The 20693-nt window shown below is 33.4% G+C and overlaps 3 protein-coding genes across 6 annotated transcripts; all 3 read right to left on the bottom strand.

Moving 5' to 3' along the window:
• Window positions 1-1055: 1055 nt before the first annotated feature.
• On the bottom strand, window positions 1056-6625 carry LOC130826043 (uncharacterized WD repeat-containing protein C2A9.03-like). Its single transcript, XM_057691523.1, has 10 exons — window positions 6320-6625; window positions 4757-4898; window positions 4437-4604; window positions 4227-4313; window positions 3093-3227; window positions 2821-2931; window positions 2561-2652; window positions 2375-2480; window positions 2166-2252; window positions 1056-1737 (listed from the first exon to the last, which is right to left on the bottom strand). Exons 2-10 carry the CDS (start codon window positions 4886-4888, stop codon window positions 1324-1326), a joined length of 1332 nt encoding a protein of 443 aa, XP_057547506.1. The 5' UTR covers window positions 4889-4898; window positions 6320-6625; the 3' UTR covers window positions 1056-1323.
• A 3268-nt stretch (window positions 6626-9893) lies between these two features.
• LOC130826042 (protein WHAT'S THIS FACTOR 1 homolog, chloroplastic) lies at window positions 9894-12372 on the bottom strand. The gene is made up of 2 exons (XM_057691522.1): window positions 12203-12372; window positions 9894-11611 (listed from the first exon to the last, which is right to left on the bottom strand). Exon 2 carries the CDS (start codon window positions 11478-11480, stop codon window positions 10017-10019), a length of 1464 nt encoding a protein of 487 aa, XP_057547505.1. The 5' UTR covers window positions 11481-11611; window positions 12203-12372; the 3' UTR covers window positions 9894-10016.
• A 1070-nt stretch (window positions 12373-13442) lies between these two features.
• Window positions 13443-18273, bottom strand: LOC130826041 (protein PHR1-LIKE 2-like). 4 transcript variants are annotated; one of them, XM_057691517.1, is made up of 7 exons: window positions 17390-18273; window positions 15286-15362; window positions 15111-15165; window positions 14713-14791; window positions 14550-14619; window positions 13893-14028; window positions 13443-13795 (listed from the first exon to the last, which is right to left on the bottom strand). In XM_057691517.1, exons 1-7 carry the CDS (start codon window positions 17625-17627, stop codon window positions 13791-13793), a joined length of 660 nt encoding a protein of 219 aa, XP_057547500.1. In that variant the 5' UTR covers window positions 17628-18273; the 3' UTR covers window positions 13443-13790. The 4 variants fall into 4 exon arrangements, with proteins under 4 accessions (XP_057547500.1, XP_057547502.1, XP_057547504.1 ...); XM_057691519.1 differs by having other exon boundaries at window positions 14713-14782; XM_057691521.1 differs by having other exon boundaries at window positions 14713-14782; window positions 15153-15165; window positions 17390-18188.
• Window positions 18274-20693: the final 2420 nt, after the last annotated feature.

Raw genomic sequence — 20693 nt, 5'->3', positions numbered from 1 at the left:
ATCATATTATGTTGACGTTATGTTATATTCTGTTAAGTATGTTTTGATATCTAGTTTTATAATATGTTAAAATTAACATTTTTCTAAATATATTCTCGATAATAAAAATATTTAAGCTTAAAGTAAGTTTAAAAAAATGTAAAAGCCTAATAATGCAAGTTATGAGTAAATAGGAAGAAATTAAGGTAGGTACTTAGTAGAGGAAATAGGAATTAAAAAAGTCAGCCGAGGATCAAGGACATAGACAATTGAGCTACTGCCCCACTGCCTTCACAAGATCCAAAATATGTTCACGGGAGTTTTTCCTCTTCTCATCCCTTCGCTTTCTTTTTTTTATTTGAAGCTTGGTTCTCAAATTATTAGTATGTGTGTTCCTAATTTGTTTATCTGTTTGTCTATTTGAATTTGCTATATAACATTCAAAAAACATTCACATTGATTTGCGACATGTAGCAACTTTAAAGGAACAAATCGGTACATCGTATCTCACCTCTAAAGATGTTCATTTAGATTATCGTATCAATTTCAGGTCACGTGTTTCGGATCCGTTTAAAATCGAATTTTGTGTTCACATTAATTTTACATAATTCGAAATTTATTTGGAAGTCAAGTCAGGCCAAATTCGGTTACAAAATTGGATAAATATCGAATCATCAGTCTATTTTGATCACCTCTACGCACGTCATTATCTCTTTTAATAAAGAAATTATTTCTTCGTACTCTGACCAGAACTTTTATGAACGTAATACTACAGACATGATTTTAAAAAAAATAATCAACTTAATTTCATTTTAGAAAGACTATTGTTTTGTGTGTAATAATATTATAGTCACCCCGTTGATTTATGTAAATTAAGAGGGATCAATTAAAATCTCGCATCATAATAAAATATTGAGGTGTAAAGGGATTTCAGATAATCTGTCTAATAAGATAAAGTGCTCACTTCTTCACAAACTACATTTCATACAAACCTACTTGAAACTTTACAATAAGCAAACACATTAAACAGAAAAAAAAAAAAAAAAAAAAAAAAAAAAAAAAAAAAAAGAATTATAAAAAGAAAATGGATCTTTTTTTCTTTCTTTTTTATATAAATAGTAGGGAAAAATCAAATTTATAGTTGCATACCTCTTACTATACACATCTAAAAGGTACACTTCACTACTGATTATATCCTGCAACCCTGCTTTTATTCTAAAATGTTGGGTCTATTTTTGATTCAAAACAATCACAGTTTCAGAAACACAAACTGGAACACTCGAAAATGAGTAGACCGGTTTCTCGTTTCATTCATATGATTGAATTCGGGTATTGGTACTCATATCATATGAACGAATCGAGGTATTGATAAGTGTGCTTTCTGTTGTACTGTAACAAGCTCGCGTAAGTCCTGTCCCATATTCCTATGTATAAACACTCGTCATCAGGGCTTAGTGATACTCCGGAGATCTCCCCGAAGAAATCAATCTCCTGGCGCTTCTCATAGTTTGCTTGTGTACTATACACATGGACAAAATCGGCTGGTTCGGCAGCCACCATGAATTTGCCGTCTGATGAAAATCGGATGGATCGAGTTGCGCCCAAGTTTCCCTTTAGAACTGCAACTGATTCTGAAAGCTTACGCACATCCCAAACTCGGCATGTTTTGTCTTGATTGCCTGTGGCGAAAACATAACCATTTGGATGCCATGCGGTTGCGAAGGAAAAATCACGATGACCTTCCACAGTTGAAACTACCTGCTCAAATGAAACGACACGCTATAAAGATCAACTAGTTTTTTCTTTTTTGGAAAATGAAAATTTTTCATTAATCCTTAAACAAAACAATACAAGATAGTACCACAAAGATCAACTAGTTTCCATACCTTGATTAACATTTATATATACACATACACATGAACAAGAACACATTTTGCTAGATTTATTTTTAAATTTACTGTGTCCCTTTGAATTTACTACATTTTAATTTAAAAACTCTCACATAAAAAACACGATGTAGCTAAATCTAATGGAAATAAGAGTATGGTTTTCCATACCTTTCCACTTTGTGAATCGACCAACAAACCTCAAACACTACTATAGCGAAAAATACTATTGCCTAACAGATCAAAAGAGAAACAAAAGGAACATCGAGATGCTCAAAGTTCATGCATTGTTTTCCATACCTTTCCACTTTGTGAATCGACTAACAAACCATCAACATGATCTCCTACAACAGCAATGAGCTTCCGATCTGGGCTAATTGATGTGTGCTGCATCAAAAAGAGTAACATAAGCAAAAAGCGTCCCCAATTTTCATAGGGTGTGTACCATAGAGAGAAGGAAAGAGATTAGGCGAGGTGAACATGAAAAATTCGAACATAGAAACACTCACATTTACAGGCCAAGGGAAGCGGAAGTGCTTTAAAAGCTCAAATCTCTCCATATCATATTCCCGTATTCCACAATCATTATTTGACGCCATGAAATGATGACAACCACTGCAACAAAGGATTTCCGTGTTAAAAGATCCTCATCAAAATAAAATTAACCAAGGTGCTCATTTCAAGATTTACATTACCTCAAACTGCTAAATATTTCGACAGCATTAGTGATAGCATTATCTTCATATGTTGTACGAGCACAGAAACTGATTCCCGGGTTATCAAGGCGCTGAAAATATAATCATCAGGTCAAGACCCCATTGTTACGAGAACCATTCAAAACATCTGAAAATAGACTTGTAAAATAATAGTCTTTTCTCAACACTAGCTTAAGATAACACCTAGACAGGTACAGTAAATGGTTATTTAAGTGTGCAAAGGCAAGATAATGACATACCTTGCATACTAATTCTCCTTGAAAACCTCCGGCAACCATGAGTTTGTCTTTGACTGCTAATGTACTGATTTGGGTTTGGGTGAAACCTTCCAACAAGCTTCCTTTGTGTTTCTGATTGCAAACATTCGAAGTTAGATGATCAACCAAGGGCTTCAAACAGAAGCTAAAAGAAGCAGTGAGCAGTAGGAATATGCGGGAAAAAAATCCATTCTCATAGAACAATAAATAACATAATTAGAAAAATTTGCAGGATAACATATTATGAATCATACCTCGGAAGGAGAAACATGGCCTGCAAAGTTAACCACCTCTGACAAATTTCTAGTTAATGATGACCAATGCATCACTAGATAGTTGGACATGAGATAAACATCATGTTTTGATGTAGCCCAAACAAGATTTCTAAGCTGCAACAAGGTGAACAGAACTACGTTAGACAATGATCAAGATGTGTGTATGTGACCACAAGACGTCTGTCTCTTCTCATAGAATACAATTATTTCAAAAAGGACAACACGACAAAAAATGAGCAATTGTTGACTGTCAGCCCTGAAAACTGAGCATAGGATTCTCCATAGGCATGGATAGTCACTGCTAAGAGCTCACGATAATACAAAACGCAAATATCAGCATGCATCATGATCTCATAATATCCTACATGTCGATTACCTACATTTCAAAAGATAAAACTCAACATTCTTGCAAAATTATACACCTTTTGTACCCAATTAGTTTTGGAATTGGTCTTAATGAGCTAGGAAGCAATGTAACTCTTCACCTGCTTTATTCATCATATCACAACCAACACTGTCCGAATTCCCAAATTTTACAGTTACAAAACTCAAGTTGGCTTGTTCACAAATATGGTTAGATCAGGCAAATTGATAAGAATTAAGATTGACTGTTTGCACTGTCCCAGCATGGATTCTTGGTTAGCTATCACTCGACTCAAATTTTTTTAGAATCACCGAGTCTTAAAAATACATCATAAAAACCGTTCATATTGGAAGAAGGGGGTGGAAGCACAGTGCAGAAATACAGTTCCGTTCACAGTCGCGGCATCGGTAGCAAAACGGATATCATGGCCAATATGGATTATTCTGCGGTCAACGCGACCTACATGTCGGTTTCGGTAAACTCAAAAACCTTTATGATACAATCGCAAATCGTGATACGGTGATGTGGCCTTGTTTTTGCACTAAGGGTGGAAGGAGCAACATTACAACTCAATTGAGTTACCTTTTCCTTGGCCAAGAACTGCTATGAAACGACAGTGTTTTTAAACAGAACCCATAACATTTTTAAAAAGAAAAATGCAGTCACAATGTTCATTCTCGTCATTACAAAAGAGGGGAAGGTCTCGCTGCCAATCAAAGAACTAATAATTACAAAAGAAAGCTATATACCTGAAAATGTAAAATTGTAGGTTTAACCATTCTTGAATTGTAGAAAAATTCATAATAACTTCCACCCTTATCCTTCGACTTCCATTCCTAATCACACAAAACAAATATATACAAAATTTCAAACATGACATTAATTCACAAGACATAATAGAAAAGGAAAAAAAAAAAAAAAAAAAGGGCACCCCGGGTCTCTATAAGCAAGTAACAGACCTTATCTATGAAATCCCCAGAGGTAGGGACATTCTCATAATTCTTGTACTGCTCAAGCCTAGTTAACCGGTATTTCTCTCTAGTTATATTCAACCTATCCCAGGGAATACCCTGAATATCTTTGCCTCGTCTTGCACTCGCAGCTGATGTATCAGTCACCTCCGTAAGCTGCTCAAATACATCATGTATATCATTTCAGAACAAAAAAGTTCAAAACACTCAAAATGAGAGAGAAAATCATCACCAACTCCTACTTCAAATAAGAATTCATATGACTAGTAGATTGCAAATGGAACCACATGAATGGAGAGATTACAGACCAAATCATACTCATCCACTCCTATATTCCCGTCGTCTCGAGCAAAAAATTCGCCATCTACATCATCAATGAAATCAGCCACATCAGGTTCATCCGCCATATAATCAAATTCATCAACTTGCTGCTGGGACATGATTTGCCAACTGCATCAAGATGTAAATTGATGTTAGGGTAAAATAAATGCAAAAATGCAAATTGTTTCCTTGTTTGGTAACAAAATACTATTTCTACGGACCCGCTCTACAACTCAGCTACACAACGATAAGTATACAAAATTAACCAATCGCCATAGAATAACTACACTCTTCAACAAGTGTCACCTATCAAATACCCAGCTATTTGGTATTTCAAATTATTAATGTATGACATTTTTCGCTCTGGAATTACCAAGTTGACAATTTTTTTTCTCAAAATAAGATCAAAATAGTTCCGAATTCCTACAATAGAGCACTTTAAAGATACATCCTCACAAGAATCCGTGTAGGCTTCGGAGTTTGGACAACTCATTCAAGGTAGAACCGCTAATAATATAGCATTTTTATACTTAGACTAAACTAATAGAACTACTATTCTCAACAGCGGTTCTCTAAGTAAAACTATGATTAGTGGTTCTAGTTGCTTTTGCCCGCAATTAGACAATGCATTGTGAAAATTTGCTACTCCCGATAGCATTTACCACTAGAGTAGCGGATCTAGAATAATTTTTTAAAAAAACTAAGTTAAAAAGGAAATTGTTAGTTTCATTAGTGGTTTACGTACAGAGCTCCTAATGATAGAAGCGACTTTACACCGGAAAAAAAAAAAAAAAAAAAAGAAATGAAGCCATTCCGAATCATACAAGGAACTCTGGAAATTAAATTGATAAGTGTTGTATTTTGGAAAGTTGGAATAATTCAACATTATTTTGGCAAAGATTTCCAAGTTGACACCATTTTTTCCTCTCCAGGAATTTCAGAGTTGTAAAATCAGTAAAGTGCCCAGAATTGTGTTCACAAGGAAGATATTCATTGCCAATTAACATAAGAAAAAGAAAGTAACATGCCCACAAAAGCAAGATCCAATATTGATATTCAAGAGATCTTCAACAACTAAAAGATATACAAACAAAAATTAAATTTGAGCGAAAAAACTATGTAGAAATCTCCAAAATTAACATATCTAAGGAACTTTCAACTAAAAGGAATCATATGCCATTAAGCAATTCTTAAAACCTATCCAGAAACCCGAAAATACCATTAACAAAGAGTAAATTTAACTTTCTCCAAAACCCTAAAACACATTCAAAGAACTTTCATTGACGGGAGTCATTATCCATTAACAATTCTTATAACCATTTAAAAAAATCCCAAAAATAACATAGAAATTTAAAATTTTAAGCTTTCTCCAAATCCTAAAAACATACCCTTGAACTTCAAGCACAACAAAAATCAAAGCGAAGAAAACCCAAATATATAAGAATACAAGAATATCGACAACATAACAACATTACAAATCATATAAAAACAATTATCATAATACAAAAAACAAAATTGATATTTAGAAGGTTAAAAAAACAGATTTCAACCTTTAAACTTCCGCTTTTTCTCCAAGGTTAGAAGGCAATCTAGAAAACTCTTCCTGTTCTTCTTTAACTTGAATTTATCCCCACCTTTTCTCTTTTCCCACAAATGATAATTGATTTGTAAAAATTTTTGGGTTTTTTTTTTTTTTTTTTTTAAAAAAAAAAAAACTTATTCCGGCTAAAAAACCGACTTCATTGGGTTGTAGGAAAAGTGAAATTGACTGATGGTTGTATGATGGGAATGAATGTGATATGGGTAATTACTCAACAGCTCGTGTGTCAAATCGGCTCGCTACTTCGTCCCAATACAACTCGTGTTTAAAAACTAATTCTACAACTTATTATTGGTTGGTTTTGTTGACAACTTATTGTTAGGTTGGTTTTGTTGAAGCTTATGCAAGATTAGAATTAGGGTGTTGCTAAACTTCGCCATTCTTTTTATTTTTTCGCCACCCCTCCAAATGAAATTACGAATTTGCCCCTGATTTTTTAAAAATTACAATTTTGCCACTCATTTCAAATTTTTTATTTATAATAATAATAATAATAATAATAATAATAATAATAACAACAATAATAATATTAAATAATAATAATTATTATTCAAAAAAAAAAAATTGAGTCGCCCAAAATTGGGCGACTTAACCATGGTCGAGTCGCCCAGATCTGGGCGACTCGACCATGGTTCAGTCGCCCAATTTTGGGCGACTCAATTTTTTTTTTTTTTTTTTTGGAAAATAATAATAATAATATTAATACTAATAATAATAATTTATAGATTAATGTGGTCTATTAGCTCAGTTGGTTAGAGCGTTGTACTATTAACGTAAAGGTCACAGGTTCGAGACCTGTACAAGCCATTATTTAATAATTATTAATTTTTTATCATATTTATAATAAAAAATTAATAATTATTAAATAATGGCTTGTTCAGGTCTCGAACCTGTGACCTTTTTACGTTATTAGTACAACGCTCTAACCAACTGAGCTAATAGACCACATTAATTTATAAATTATTATTATTAGTATTAATATTATTATTATTTTCCAAAAAGAAAAAAAAAAAAATTGAGTCGCCCAAAATTGGGCGACTCGACCATGGTCCAGTCGCCCAGATCTCGGCGACTCGACCATGGTTCAGTCGCCTAGTTTTGGGCGACTCAACTTTTTTTTTTTTTTTGAATAATAATTATTATTATTTAATTTTATTATTGTTATTATTATTATTATTATTATTATTATTATTATTATTATAAATAAGAAATTTGTAAGGAGTGGCATTTTTGTAATTTTTTAAATTACAGGGGCAAATACATAATTTTAGGGGTGGCGAACTTTAAGGATTGGGTAGAATTAAGACACAATTCAATCATAAACTTTTTACTCTTTTATTAATTATGTCTTTTAATCAATATGCAAGGAAACTAAACGATGCTATATATATACACAGTATAAGATGATGCAAGAAATAGGAGACATAAGGCTCTAACAACTATCTGTTACAATCAGTTAGTTAGTTATGCATTAACTAATTTTTATTTCTTAATTGTATGACGTGGAGTTGTTACTGATGTTTGATGACTTGTGTTGCTGTCTTGTTCATGAGTTCCAACAGGTTTATTTAAATTGTTTTGTCTAAATGATAATATTGACTTTTTAGTTAACGGTTGTGTAAGTATTTATTTGTTAAATGGTTGTTAATGAAATTATTTGCTTGTTTGACGAGTTAAAAGTATTATCTAATATGCTAGTCGTTAATTAGTCAATTGTTATAACGATATTTAAAAAAGTAGTTGATGGTTTCTAAGAGGAAAAGTAAATTTAAATGCCTAAAAAACATGAACAAAGCAATTCATAATAGTTTTTTTTTGTTTTAACTCAAAGTTAACTTTTCGACAATCTTAAAAGTTATTTGTAAAATGTATTTTATAACTATTTGACTAATCAAATAATCAAATATCAAAAGCTAAAAGCGAACTGTCAATCAAAAAATCATTAGTTTACTACATCCTAATGTCAATCAAAAAGCCAAGAGAAATATGGTTCGGTTCTCCATTAGATAGGAGGACTAGAGGAAGGGACAATGAGAATTAAACCATGACTTTAAATTGAAATAATAAATACATAGACTAAGTCTAGTAAGTAATTGATTCCTATATAACTATAACTAAAACAAAAAAAATTGACAAATTCTTTTTCTTTAACTTTCATTTTGGGAACAAGTTGTATTCGCTTGCTCTAAAAATTTTCTTCTTTATCTTCATGTAGCACATTCGCTCATATTTATGAAGCACAATTTTTCATTTTGCAACGCGCTTCTCGTCACCATCATATAAAGACAATCCTCATCAAATTTTATTTGTTTTGGAGCACTTCTTTCTATTATCCGAGCTAAAATTTCAAACATGAGTCATTTGATACGCCTCCGCTTGATTCAATTCTACGATATTGAGTGTCTTCGATTCTTTATCAAAACAGAAAACTGCCAAGAATATCACCTCCTTCAAGTTTTTTTTAACCCGTTTCTTCTTTTCCCGAACTCTAGACTTGAATGCATCCAGCTAAAACAAAAGAACAAGGAAAGAGAACATTAGGAACACTTGATTCCAACCTGAGCACTGTGTTAGTAATGGTGGTTGGAGACTCTTAGCATCTTCATTTCTTGCTCCGAACACCGCAATTTGAACAGCAATAGGCATAAAACGCAGTAAATTGGACAAAAAATGTACCTTGAAATAAGGCATAGCTTGTATGAATCAAGTTTAGACGCAGATCTTCCTGATGTAGTACGCACTTGAAACAATACGACAACCAACACAGAACATACAGTCTATGCAGCGTTTAGCAATGCATACCTTCTCAAGAGATCATCTTTATCATTCAGATTTCGGAGTTTCTAGGACGCATACAAGAACATCCCTTAAGCAAAGTAGCAATGACAAAATAAAGCAAATAGAAAGAAGGGGGACGGGTGAAGAAATGAAAAGGAAGAAGCAGGATAGATATGTGAACAACAAAAAAACGAGGAAACGTATGACTGTATCTGTCCAGTGTCCACACAGTAGTTCTATGAGTGTGCGGCCATCAGAAGTCATAATTTCTATCGGAGCATAAACTAAGAAACCCTCCAAATCTAGAAGGGGCCATCCATAATGCTCAGAACAACGGGCACCAGGAATCATGTTGACAAACAAAATTGAAGAAACATGATGAGTTAAAATATGGAGTGAACACAAAAGAGAAGTTCAAGGAAAGAAAGACATTTTCAAAAACTTGCATCAATTTTGAATATGTGCATTACAGTGCGATGTGTAAATGACTCGATCTTACAATCTACATGCATAATTGAAAAGAAATCGAGTGGCTTCTTGAAGAAGCGGGCTCAGAGTAGTGAATACTATGTAGTAATATCCAAACATCATTAAAATTTCCGAATAAAAGTTCATGCATAAGACTAAGCAGTAAGCAAAGCCCCAACTTCAACACCACCTCTTTTTCCAAATAATACAAAGGGAACAACAATTTAGAAGGAAAGAAAGACTTACCATATCGCCAAACTCAAATGCACAAAACAACATTACAAACAATTTTATTTATTTATTTATTAAAATAGGGGCAAGGGTTTTCTACAATGATTTAACTTCAATACTTTTCACTAATAACATCAACCATTTTGGTCATGAACTATCACCACTCACCACTACCAACGCTCAAAAGTATCACCACCATCACCATGACCCTTTAAAGAACTTTCTGAAATCCAGAATTTGTGCTTTTCCAAGGTCCATGTATACTCTTCATCATCGTCGTCTTCCTCGAAAATTTCAAAATCTGAATCATCCCAGTCAAAAATTTCATCTAATCCATCATCATGGACATCATCAAAAGGTTCCAACTGAGCAACAACCACAGGGTGATCACGAATCATAGACTCATCATTAGCCAGAGCCAATTTCCTAGCTCGCCTTATTCTCTTTCCTTGCCTGACCAACTCACACAAACGCTCTTTGACTATGAGACCTTCATCTTTCTGGATAAGTTCACCCTTATCATCATATGCCTCTACCAAGAACACTGAGTCCCTCTCTCCCTTCAAACTTACATAAAACAGCTCTGGGTGCCGAACCAACATAGCCCTTAACTTGTTGGGTAGCCCAAAATCTTTCCTAAAATGCGTCAAATGGTCAATCAATGTCCTCTTCTCAATTGTCATCCCCAAAATTTCTCTCACCACACTGCAAGCCCTCTTTTCTGCTTCAATAGAATCTTTCCGAAAATCCTCAATAGATGTATTGTATGGACAAATTTTGGGCAACTCTCCGAATTTGACCAAAAGATCATGATGCTTTCTCTTTACATTTATGCCCTTTCTTAGTTTCACCAACTTAAATTTCAAAGGTCGATCCACTATCAGCTCTTGTGTGCAATTTTTTGGTTTTTCCAATGGGTATGTTAAGTTGGGATCCCAAGTAACAAGCTCAAGTGCACGACCATAGGATGTATCGACAATCTTGAATTGTTCGGGGTGGTTATTGCAAAGACAGGACCTAAAATTGATCGGTAGACCAAGATCAGGGCCCAAATGGGCAAGCTTAGACAAAACAAGCCTCTTATGTGGGGAAAGCATGAGAAGCTTTTGAAGCTTGTTGGCAAGTGTAACAGACATAGAAGACTTAAGATGGGCTTCTTGCATAGAAAGTGATTCAGCAGCAGGGGTTAGACGTACACAAAGTTGTGAGTTTGTTTTTGTGGCATTAAATGGAGTTGGTGGATATGGAATGTAAAAGAGTTCGAAAAGGGTAGGATAACGTTGTATCATGGACACAATTGATCGAGGCTTCGATAAAGACAAGTAGGAGCGGCATTTGGAAAGAATGTGTAGAGGCATGTAATGTTTAGGTTTTGAAAGAAGCAAGATCCTCAGCTTCTGCACAAACCGTATTCTGTTTTGTTTAATTACATGCTTATCTAATGATCGGTCTCGTACAACCTTTGGAGCTGAACAACATATAGAGAGAGACCCTTTTTTACATTTCCTCATAGAAACCAAAGTCTTTCCATCTGTAGCAATCCTATCAATTGTTATAGAGGGTACAAAACTAGATTCAACACCAAGGTAAGGTCTCCTGCTTTCCGGAAAACTAACAGGCAGAAGCGTAGTCATATTCAAGCTTCAAATTGTAGAAATGTGAAGGGTATTCAGAATCAAGAAATGGCTCTTTAATCAATTCAATCAACAGTCAAGCGATGAGGGCACAAACAGCTGCATCGAGATAATACTCCAAGCCACCACATCTAATAAAGACAAGTAGACAACTATGCCAATTAGCAGTGCTGCTTAACAATTATACAGCAATTCAATGTTACCCACAAACCCATTAATATATACTATTCAAGAAAAAAAATTAACACCGGAATTATGCATTGTTAATCAATAATTGCAGATAAAGGAAAACCAATAATCAAAGAAAACGTCTTTCTTTATTAAAGTTTTGGTTCTATGTCAATCCATAATTGCCAATCAGCAGTACAGTTTAAATGTTATACATCTATTCAATGTTACCCACATGCCCATAAACATATATTTCAAGCAATAGTAAAACCAACACCAGAATTGTGCATTGTCAATCCATAATTGCAGATAAAGCAGCTCTTCATCGTCACAGAGATAGAATCAAAAATCATCCAAAATCCAGAACAATAACTAGGAAAACAAATAAAAATATATAATTTGGTTATAAAAGATTACAAATTTTCCCACACGAGTAAGAAAAAACAATGAATTCACTCAGACATTTCAACAAACAGCTTGTGAGCACTAAAACTGATCAGTGGATTACTGAATAAGGTGATAAGGGTATGTTGTATAAAGGAAGGCTTGCTTACCACAGATAAATAGCTCAAAGTTTCTTCACAGTTGTCCTACAAATAAATGAGAAACTTTCAAGAGTAGTGTTGTTAGAGAAGAAGGGTGGAATAGAAGTTTAAAGAAAAGTTTTGTGGAAGACCGGAAGTTGACATCTATCATTATCCTGCTATCCTACTCATATAAAAACTATATCCTACCCGGTGTATCTGCTCATTGAAAAATGAGTCCTTCGACTCGCGAGAGATATAGAGACGCAACTACACGGAATGATAAATTAAATGTCTATAAATAAAATAAATTAATTAAACCAACTACAAAATAAAAGAAAAGAAATAATAAAAAGGAAGACTGGAAGTTGATAGTTTGGAAAAAAGGTTGGGAAAGGCAAAATGGAAATACTTCTTTGATTTTGAGGAATTAAGGTTTTTTTTCATGAATTTGTGAAATTTGTTAAAAATAATCATAATTTGTTCAAATAATTTTTAATATTAGATTAACTCAAAATATACTATAACATTAGATTAAGTAAATTTTTTATAATAATCTAAAGTATGCTAATTAATATAAAATTGATATATTTTGAGAAGATAATAAAATTTTAAATTATTGTAAAAAGTTTATTCTAATAGAATAAAATATTTTGAGTTTATTAAAAACTAGTGATTATTTCGAGCAACTGATTCATATTTTGGATTTATTTTAACAAAAATGTAGTAAATTTAAAGAAAAAACTTTATTTAAAGAAGTGTAGTTAAATTATAATAGGCAAAATTTTAAAATAAAAATATAGCAAAATAAAAAACGAATAAATATTGTACAAAGAAATTAAGGATGAAAATATAAAATTTGTCTTTCAAATGAGAATTTTAAAAGACAAATTTATTATTTAGAAGAGAAAAAGGGGTAGTGACTAGTTGTGAGGTGTTTAACTTACTTGGATATTTTAATTTTTTTTTTAATCACTCATTAAATAAAAATATTATTATTCATTTTTTTTAGTTAGATATTTGGAGCCATGTTCAACCCATAAACGTTTGCACCATGGTTGAACATGAACAACTGACATTTGACCATTGTTCAAACACAAATTCGGTTGGTTGACCCTCTAAAGACCCGTCTTATTGTCAATTCTTTCACTTACATATGGAGTCACATGCTTTTAGTAAAAACTCATCCCATCGGACACTTCTAGTCTTCAATTCTTTAGAAAATATGGTTTGGTTTAGCATGACTTACCCATCTATGGGAATACTAGCATTAGGAGGAATGAATACATTAGACTTAAATAGGATCACGTCCATGCTAGAATTCAGAAAAATTAATAAATGATTTTACAAGCAATATTTTTAAATACGCCCTACAAATTATATGTTCTTCAGGATAGAAATATGTCATACAATAAGTTAATTGTAGAAAATATACAAATTAGCATCACTTAAGCACTTTGCCCAAGATTAATGAGTATAACTCCGACTCCGACTCCTACTTCATTTGCTTGACTAGATGAAGACATCATTATAATCATAGCAAGCTTGTCCTTCCGAACAAAATCCAAAATGCTCGCTGATCCAAGCCCAATATTGCCCTTGTGCTTCAGCTAGATAATCACTCTGAAAATCTCGAAAGATAATATTACATGTCTAGCAAGCACTTCACTCTACTAAGTGCGCGTAATTTTGTAAAGAGTAAAAAATTCCGATGTCTGACCTTGGAGTGTCGGTTGTGCGTGATTTTCTGTAATCGCAACCCCCATTAATTGGTCGGCAAGGATCTTACAAGCTCTCTCAAGCATCGCCATATATCTTCGCTCTGCATCTTGGCGCATTTGTAAGTGCTTCTCAGCCTACAGTAAAGCAAACAAATATAGAACTAGTTGATCGAATCTGTATTTTTGCACTATGGCCTGACCATAACAAGTATCTATAGAAAAATAAAGTAACAAAAGCCCGAATATCGGTCTGAAAAGCACAGCACAACACAAGAAGCTTGGCCCGAAATCCCGCCCAAGAACCAAGAATTCAGCATGCAGGCTGATCAACTCTAACTAAGTACAATGCCCACTGACAGTTAAAGTATGGTTTGGCAAGGAAACAAAAGGGTGTGAACTTCTAACCCTTATTTTGTTAGATATCTAAACTTTAAGGGTTTGCGATGAATAAAAATGATTAATTATGTTAAAGTTTCACGGAAAAATAGTTATTTCATGCAAAACAAAAAAAACAATAAAAATTTTGTGCACTGAAACTTTAAGTTCATGTGGACGACTACTGAAACTTATTTATTGGCTCATGTAGCTGACCCAATCTGTTGGGATTACGACTTGGCAACGTTATTGTACTAAAACTTTGTGAGACTTTTCCATACCTCAACCTGCAAATGTAGTTTAGTTTGGACCTCCATTTGTGTTCTTAATGCCTCCTTAACCTTAAAACCCCTTCAAGCACAATTAACCATGAATTTAAGCGAAATTGGATTACGATTAAAAGATCATAGTCACCAACAATATACAAGATTCAGAAATTCTTACTCATCCATATCAGATGTTGGCAAGCTTGACGAAGAATTACTTGTGCGAGGGCTCTCGAGATGGTATGAAGCTGAGATCCCTTCGTTCAGTATCATTGATAATCAGTAACGAATGCAACAGTATCTCAAAGTTAATGAAATTCAAATTTTAGTTTTGAACAATACATATTGCTAAATCGGCGTGTTGTCGCATCAAAACATTTTCCCTCGAGCTCTTTTACCCTCTTCGGTATGCAGGGTATAAGAAAAACCAAGTAAAGGGAAATAAAAAAGATATTTGATCAAGAGATAATGTGCTAGACCGAATTTTAGAAACGTTTTACAAAATTGAAATTTGAAAGTCGCATAAAAACATCTTTAAGATGATTCAAAAGTACTAATTTTTTTTGTTTCACGCACCATCTTTTGGAGCCTCACCCATATCCTTCCCTGATTGCTTACCTAATCTGTATTTCTGTCGTATGCAAAGAAAAAAATTACCGATTAGAAATTTGTTGCTGATAAAATTGTCGCATTTATAACGTCCTAAAGTAGATTGATATCAAATTTGGATAATTATAAGACGAGTATAAACCTGAAGATGACTTTTCAAGTGGAAAAGAGTCAATCCCTTTACACCCATCGTCCGCATTATAGCCTTCGGTGTAGCTTCTGCATACATACATCATGGTCAAACATGCATAAGAAGACCTGGTAAAAGGCAAAAGCTATATAAAATTACGGACAACAAGCATCGACACCAAAGCACGACATATTCAAAAAGACACTCTCAAGCTGTAATAACATACTTAATGATGGGTATTTCCGCAACAAGAAAGATTCCATATAACATAGCAGCAACAAGAACAAAGAGTACATATCCCATCATGGGATGTGACTGTGAGCTTATAGAACCTAGAGACTGAGTATAATTAGGGATAGCATTTCGAGCATTTTAAACGTGAAAACAAGGGGATAAATACATTTTCCAACCAAGGTAATTGGCAATGATTCAGGTAGTATTAAAATAAAATTGAATCCTATCGATATCAAGCCGTACACATGGGACATGAAGGCCTATAGAATACGAAAATTGTTGACGCTCAATGGCAGATCTTGAGCAATTTGTGAGGCGGCCTACTTAATCAAGAGCCGAATATGAATTTGAAATAAAAAAGTTATTTAAGGGGAGCCTGGCCCAGCGGGCCGTAGAGAAGGTTTGCATTGTTCGTGATTATATCAATACATTTATCCCTCTTCTAATCGATTTCTTTTCATTTTTCAAGAGCGGGGAAGCTAGAGCCGTTAACCAATTTCTCATAATGTCAAAAAGATCAGGCAAGAGGGGGATAAATGGTTCTTAAACCCTATTCCATTCAGCTAAGTGAAGCTTCAAGCTTGGAAGAGACCCCTGTCCAACTTATGTAGACCAACTTTTGTTCTACGGGTCCTCCGATAAACCATCATCGGCAAGTGAAATTGGACAGGCTAATAGAAGGAAAAATATCCAAATTTAAAAAAGAACAAGAGAAGCAAAGAGAAAGACACAGTGGAAGCATTGTAACAATGCATTGTCAACAAAATTACATCGCCCCAGTGTTTCTAGGGTGACTCTCATCTTGGCATCGTCAGACGTATGTTATCGTACTCTTGTAAAAAAAATGCTGAGAAACCAATCATAAGCTACAATTTTGCAGCAATAAGGCCTCTTCCACACTTCACCAGAACTATTTTGGTATTATATATATAGATCATGGAATCATGATATCATACAATGCGATAAGTTCCAATGTCAAACTTACTAGTTTTGCCTTACACTTGTGTAACAATTTTACTAAGTTCAATTAAGATTAGTTACGCTGTTTGAAATGACTGAATTGGACGGAAAGGAAGGGGAGGAATCTATTAGGATACAATTTTCGACGTTAATTTTGAAGGGGGGAGATTTGCAAGGAAGATGTTAGAAAGGATTAGGTCTCTTAAATTTGTTGATAACCAAATTTCTCCAAATGCGATAAGATTTAAAGAAAAAGTACGATTTCTCTCCCTCTCTTTCCCTTTCTTTCTTAAACAAAAGAAAAAGGATTATCCTATTATTCCTTCACTTCCCTTTCCTTCCCTTCCCTTCCATTCCGTTCCATTCCATAATTGTCATCCAAACAAAGTGTAATGCTTTTGCCAAGAGTCTATAAATCATTTCCAATTACCTCAAACATTCAACCTATCTAGCTCCTTCCGCACTACCACACTAACACTATGTTTGGATAAAACATAAGACGAGTTCTCGTTTTCAATTCCCTTCCCTCCATTTACCTCCCTTTTTTGTTATCCGGACGAAGGAGAAACAATCCCTACCTCTCCCTCCCCTTCCTTTTCTTCGGTTTCATTCCATCCAAACATAGCATTAAAGCTAATCATAATTTTACTATTCCTGGCATTTATTCCATAAAAAAATCCACCCATTTCTCAATTAAGAGCAACAAACAAAACCATGAAAAGAAAACATAATGATACCAAAAAAAACATGTCACCTACTCAGAATCATAAATGCCCAACAATGTCAGCAAAAAAGCCCCAAAAAACAATTAAAACGAAGCCTTTTGGAAATCCAACACCCAAACACCATTATAACTCTCACACAAACACATCATATTATCAGATCCAGTACAAACATAAGCCATAGGAGAAAGAAAACTGACTGTGGGGTCCTCCAAGCTGAGTAACAGCATCAACAAAACGTTCATGGAGGTCAGCAGTCCACCGGAGACGAGGCTTTGGATCAGAAGTCAACACAAGTCTAGGGTCACCAGCAGAAGTGGTAGAAGTGGGACCCACTTGATGAATATCATCAATGGGACCCACTATTACACCTATAGATTCATGGAGTTGTTGGTGCTGCTGATTATGATGATGAGGCTGAATAAATCTTGGATACATTTCTTCCTTTCTTTCCAAAAATTTTAAAATGCCCACATGAAATTTTCGCTCAAAATTAAAATTTTAGTAGAAAGATAGAAACTTTGAAAGTTAAAGATAAGAGAAAAAGGTGGGAATGGGCAAAAACTGTTTTTTCTCTAAACCCACATGAAATTTCAGCTCCAAAATTTAAATTTTAGTAGAAAAATCACTAATTAAAGCAAAAAAAATTAGAATTTTGGGAAGTAATAGAATAGATGAGAAAGAAAGGTGGGAAATGTGTAAAAACTGTTTTCTCTATAAAGCCACATGAAATTTTAGCCCCAAAATAAAATAATTAGTAAAATTTTGCAAATTTTAGCAAAGAAATGGGAATTTTGAAAGCAACAAATGAAAACAAAAGGACCCACATAAAATAATTTCCAAAAATCAGAAATTAAATTCTAAAAAATTACAAAATATGAGCAGAAAGGTAAGAACTTTGACAGTAACAGATGAGAAAGAAAGGTAAGAAAAGGGAGAATCAGTAGTGAGAGGGAGAGAAAGTATAGTTGGGTTCTTCTCTTTGTTTATAGTATGCTTTTTGGGAGATTTGAGTTAAAAAGGAGATGGAGATGTTTTTATATAATTTGGTAAATTGAGTTGTCCATTTTTTAAGCTTTTCTAAGAACCCTTTGTCTTTCTCTGTCTTTCATTGTCTTCCTGACCTGGATTTTTTGTTCATTATGTGCAAGTGTGAGCTGTGATTTCTCCATCTCTCAATCTACTCCAATCTCTAGCAAACAGAAGAGTTCTTGACTAGTTTAATCGATTAAAATTATTTTAATTGGTTTTTATAGGCTTAAATTATTGTTATTGGTTTTAAATTAATTGAATAAACCCATGCTAAATAAATTAATCAAACAAACTAGCAATTAATAATCAATTGTCAAACACTATTATTACCTATTGGCTATTTATTAGATAAAAATCATATAAATAAATCAAAAATCAATCAAAAAAACTATTTAAATGTAAATATTCATTTTGACTTAAAAGTCAAATATTCGGCTTGTACCCTTCCATTTTCTAGTTATATGGCATTCTTTTTTACTAGGGTTTTTAGATAAATTTATGAGTTTTTGCTATATTTTAGGGGAGTTTTTAGTGTTTTTTGGTTCTTTTTAATTTTTATTAGTGAAGTATATAATAATTAAGATTATAGACTATAGGAAAACTTTCCACATCTCTACAACTTATAACATACGAGGATGAAATAAAATTTTGGTTTCGTTACAAATACTAAAAAGCAAGCTTAATTCAAAATAGTAAGAGAAACAAATAACTATTATATTAATGATTGTGTAAAGGAAATATTAACATGTACTTGAAGAAACAACTTTTTACAATAGAAAACATTTATTGGAATAAGAAGTTTTATTTGTTGCAAGCCTTTATAAAAAAAATATAAAATTTATTCTCAAAGTGTGGTATTATATTTACAAGAATTTTTCAACTTGATTAATTGTATGCTTTGTTAGTTCTTGAATGGTTACTTTATTATGCTCCTAAAAGGTGAAACATAGTGCTAGCAACGGGTCGGATCTGGACCGGGTCCAGGTGGACCCGAATCCAGATCCGTTTTCAAGAATAAGATTCAGATCTGGACTCGAATCTACGGGTTCAGTTTTGCAAGACCCAGATCCGGATCCGTGGATACTGCGGATCCGGTACCGGATCAGGGTCCAAAACAAGTCTGACTTGTTTTTGCTTTTTTTTTTTGTATTTTTGAATGGTGTTGAGATTGCAAATTTGCAACAAAGCTATATTTATAGACTAATGATAATAAATTATTATCATTAGTCTATAAATATAACTTTATTGCAAATTAGAATTAGAAAATATAGCAAGTGCACTTGATTCGTGAGTGTCTGGGCTTACAGGGGGAGTACTGGGGTCTGAGAGGGAAAATTAGAATTAGAAATTTATATATATTTAATAAAATTAATATATAAAAAAATAAAATGGGTCCTCCAGATCCGTGGGTTCCGGATCTGGGTATTTTTCTTAAATCCGGATCCGGACCCGTAAAATTTAAACGGATCCAGATTCGAACCGGATTCGACGGGTCTATTTTTTAAGGATCCAGATCCGTGAAAACGGATACAGATCCATGAATCCGGGTCGGGTCCAATGCCCATTGCCATCCCTAGCCTACAAGGCTACAATAACTTTCTTTCAATAATTTTCATATAGGTTGGAATATGATAGAAATAAAAAAATAGAGTATATGATGAGTAATATGATAAGTTAAAATTGAAAAAAATAAGTTTATAAAATAAATTCTCAAAATAAGCTTTGAAAAGTTTTAATCCTTGAAATAAGCGTCTCATTCTAAAACTGAGGTTAGTATGTTTGTTATTACTAAAAGTAAATAAAAAGACCGATAAAAAAAGTCGGAATTAAATGATGATAATTTAGGATCAAGCATTAATAGGAGTAATAAGGATGATTATATAGAAGTAGCAAATAGAAGCTTTCATCCAGCTAAATTTCCACCATTGTTATAATGGACCTTCTTCTCATCAATATTACGATTTGAATTCGCTTGGTCCCTTTATCTCTTTTCTCCACATGCATGCAGCTGGACGTAGTTAACGTTAAGGGTCCATTTCCATTAATTCACCCCTAAATTATATTCGAATTAAGTTTAAATCTGTCTATATAATAACTCAAGTTAATTAATTAAAAATTTCATTAATGTTAAAATTGTATAATAGAAAAATAATTATCAAGTTGGTTCAGCATATATGCATAAGTGAGTATAATTTGGCCCACCTTATACATGTATGTTGAATTATCTTTGAGGTAACTTTCATATAGTATTGGAAGCTAACATTACGAATGACATATATTATTTACCCCATATTTCAAGTGGATCTTTAGTGCTATGTATATTATGGGTTTATTGTGCCTCCATACTTCTAATCCAAAACATTTTTATAGGGACCGTGATATATCAATATAAATTATAATGTATGATATTATGTTGCAAAATCAACTATCGATCAATTTTAATTGAATTGAATGTTGACAATCTATGATATA

The sequence above is a fragment of the Amaranthus tricolor genome, chromosome 10, assembly GCF_026212465.1.
Source record: "Amaranthus tricolor cultivar Red isolate AtriRed21 chromosome 10, ASM2621246v1, whole genome shotgun sequence".
Classification (NCBI taxonomy): Eukaryota; Viridiplantae; Streptophyta; class Magnoliopsida; order Caryophyllales; family Amaranthaceae; genus Amaranthus; species Amaranthus tricolor.
This window is presented reverse-complemented; position numbering and strand designations above follow the sequence as displayed.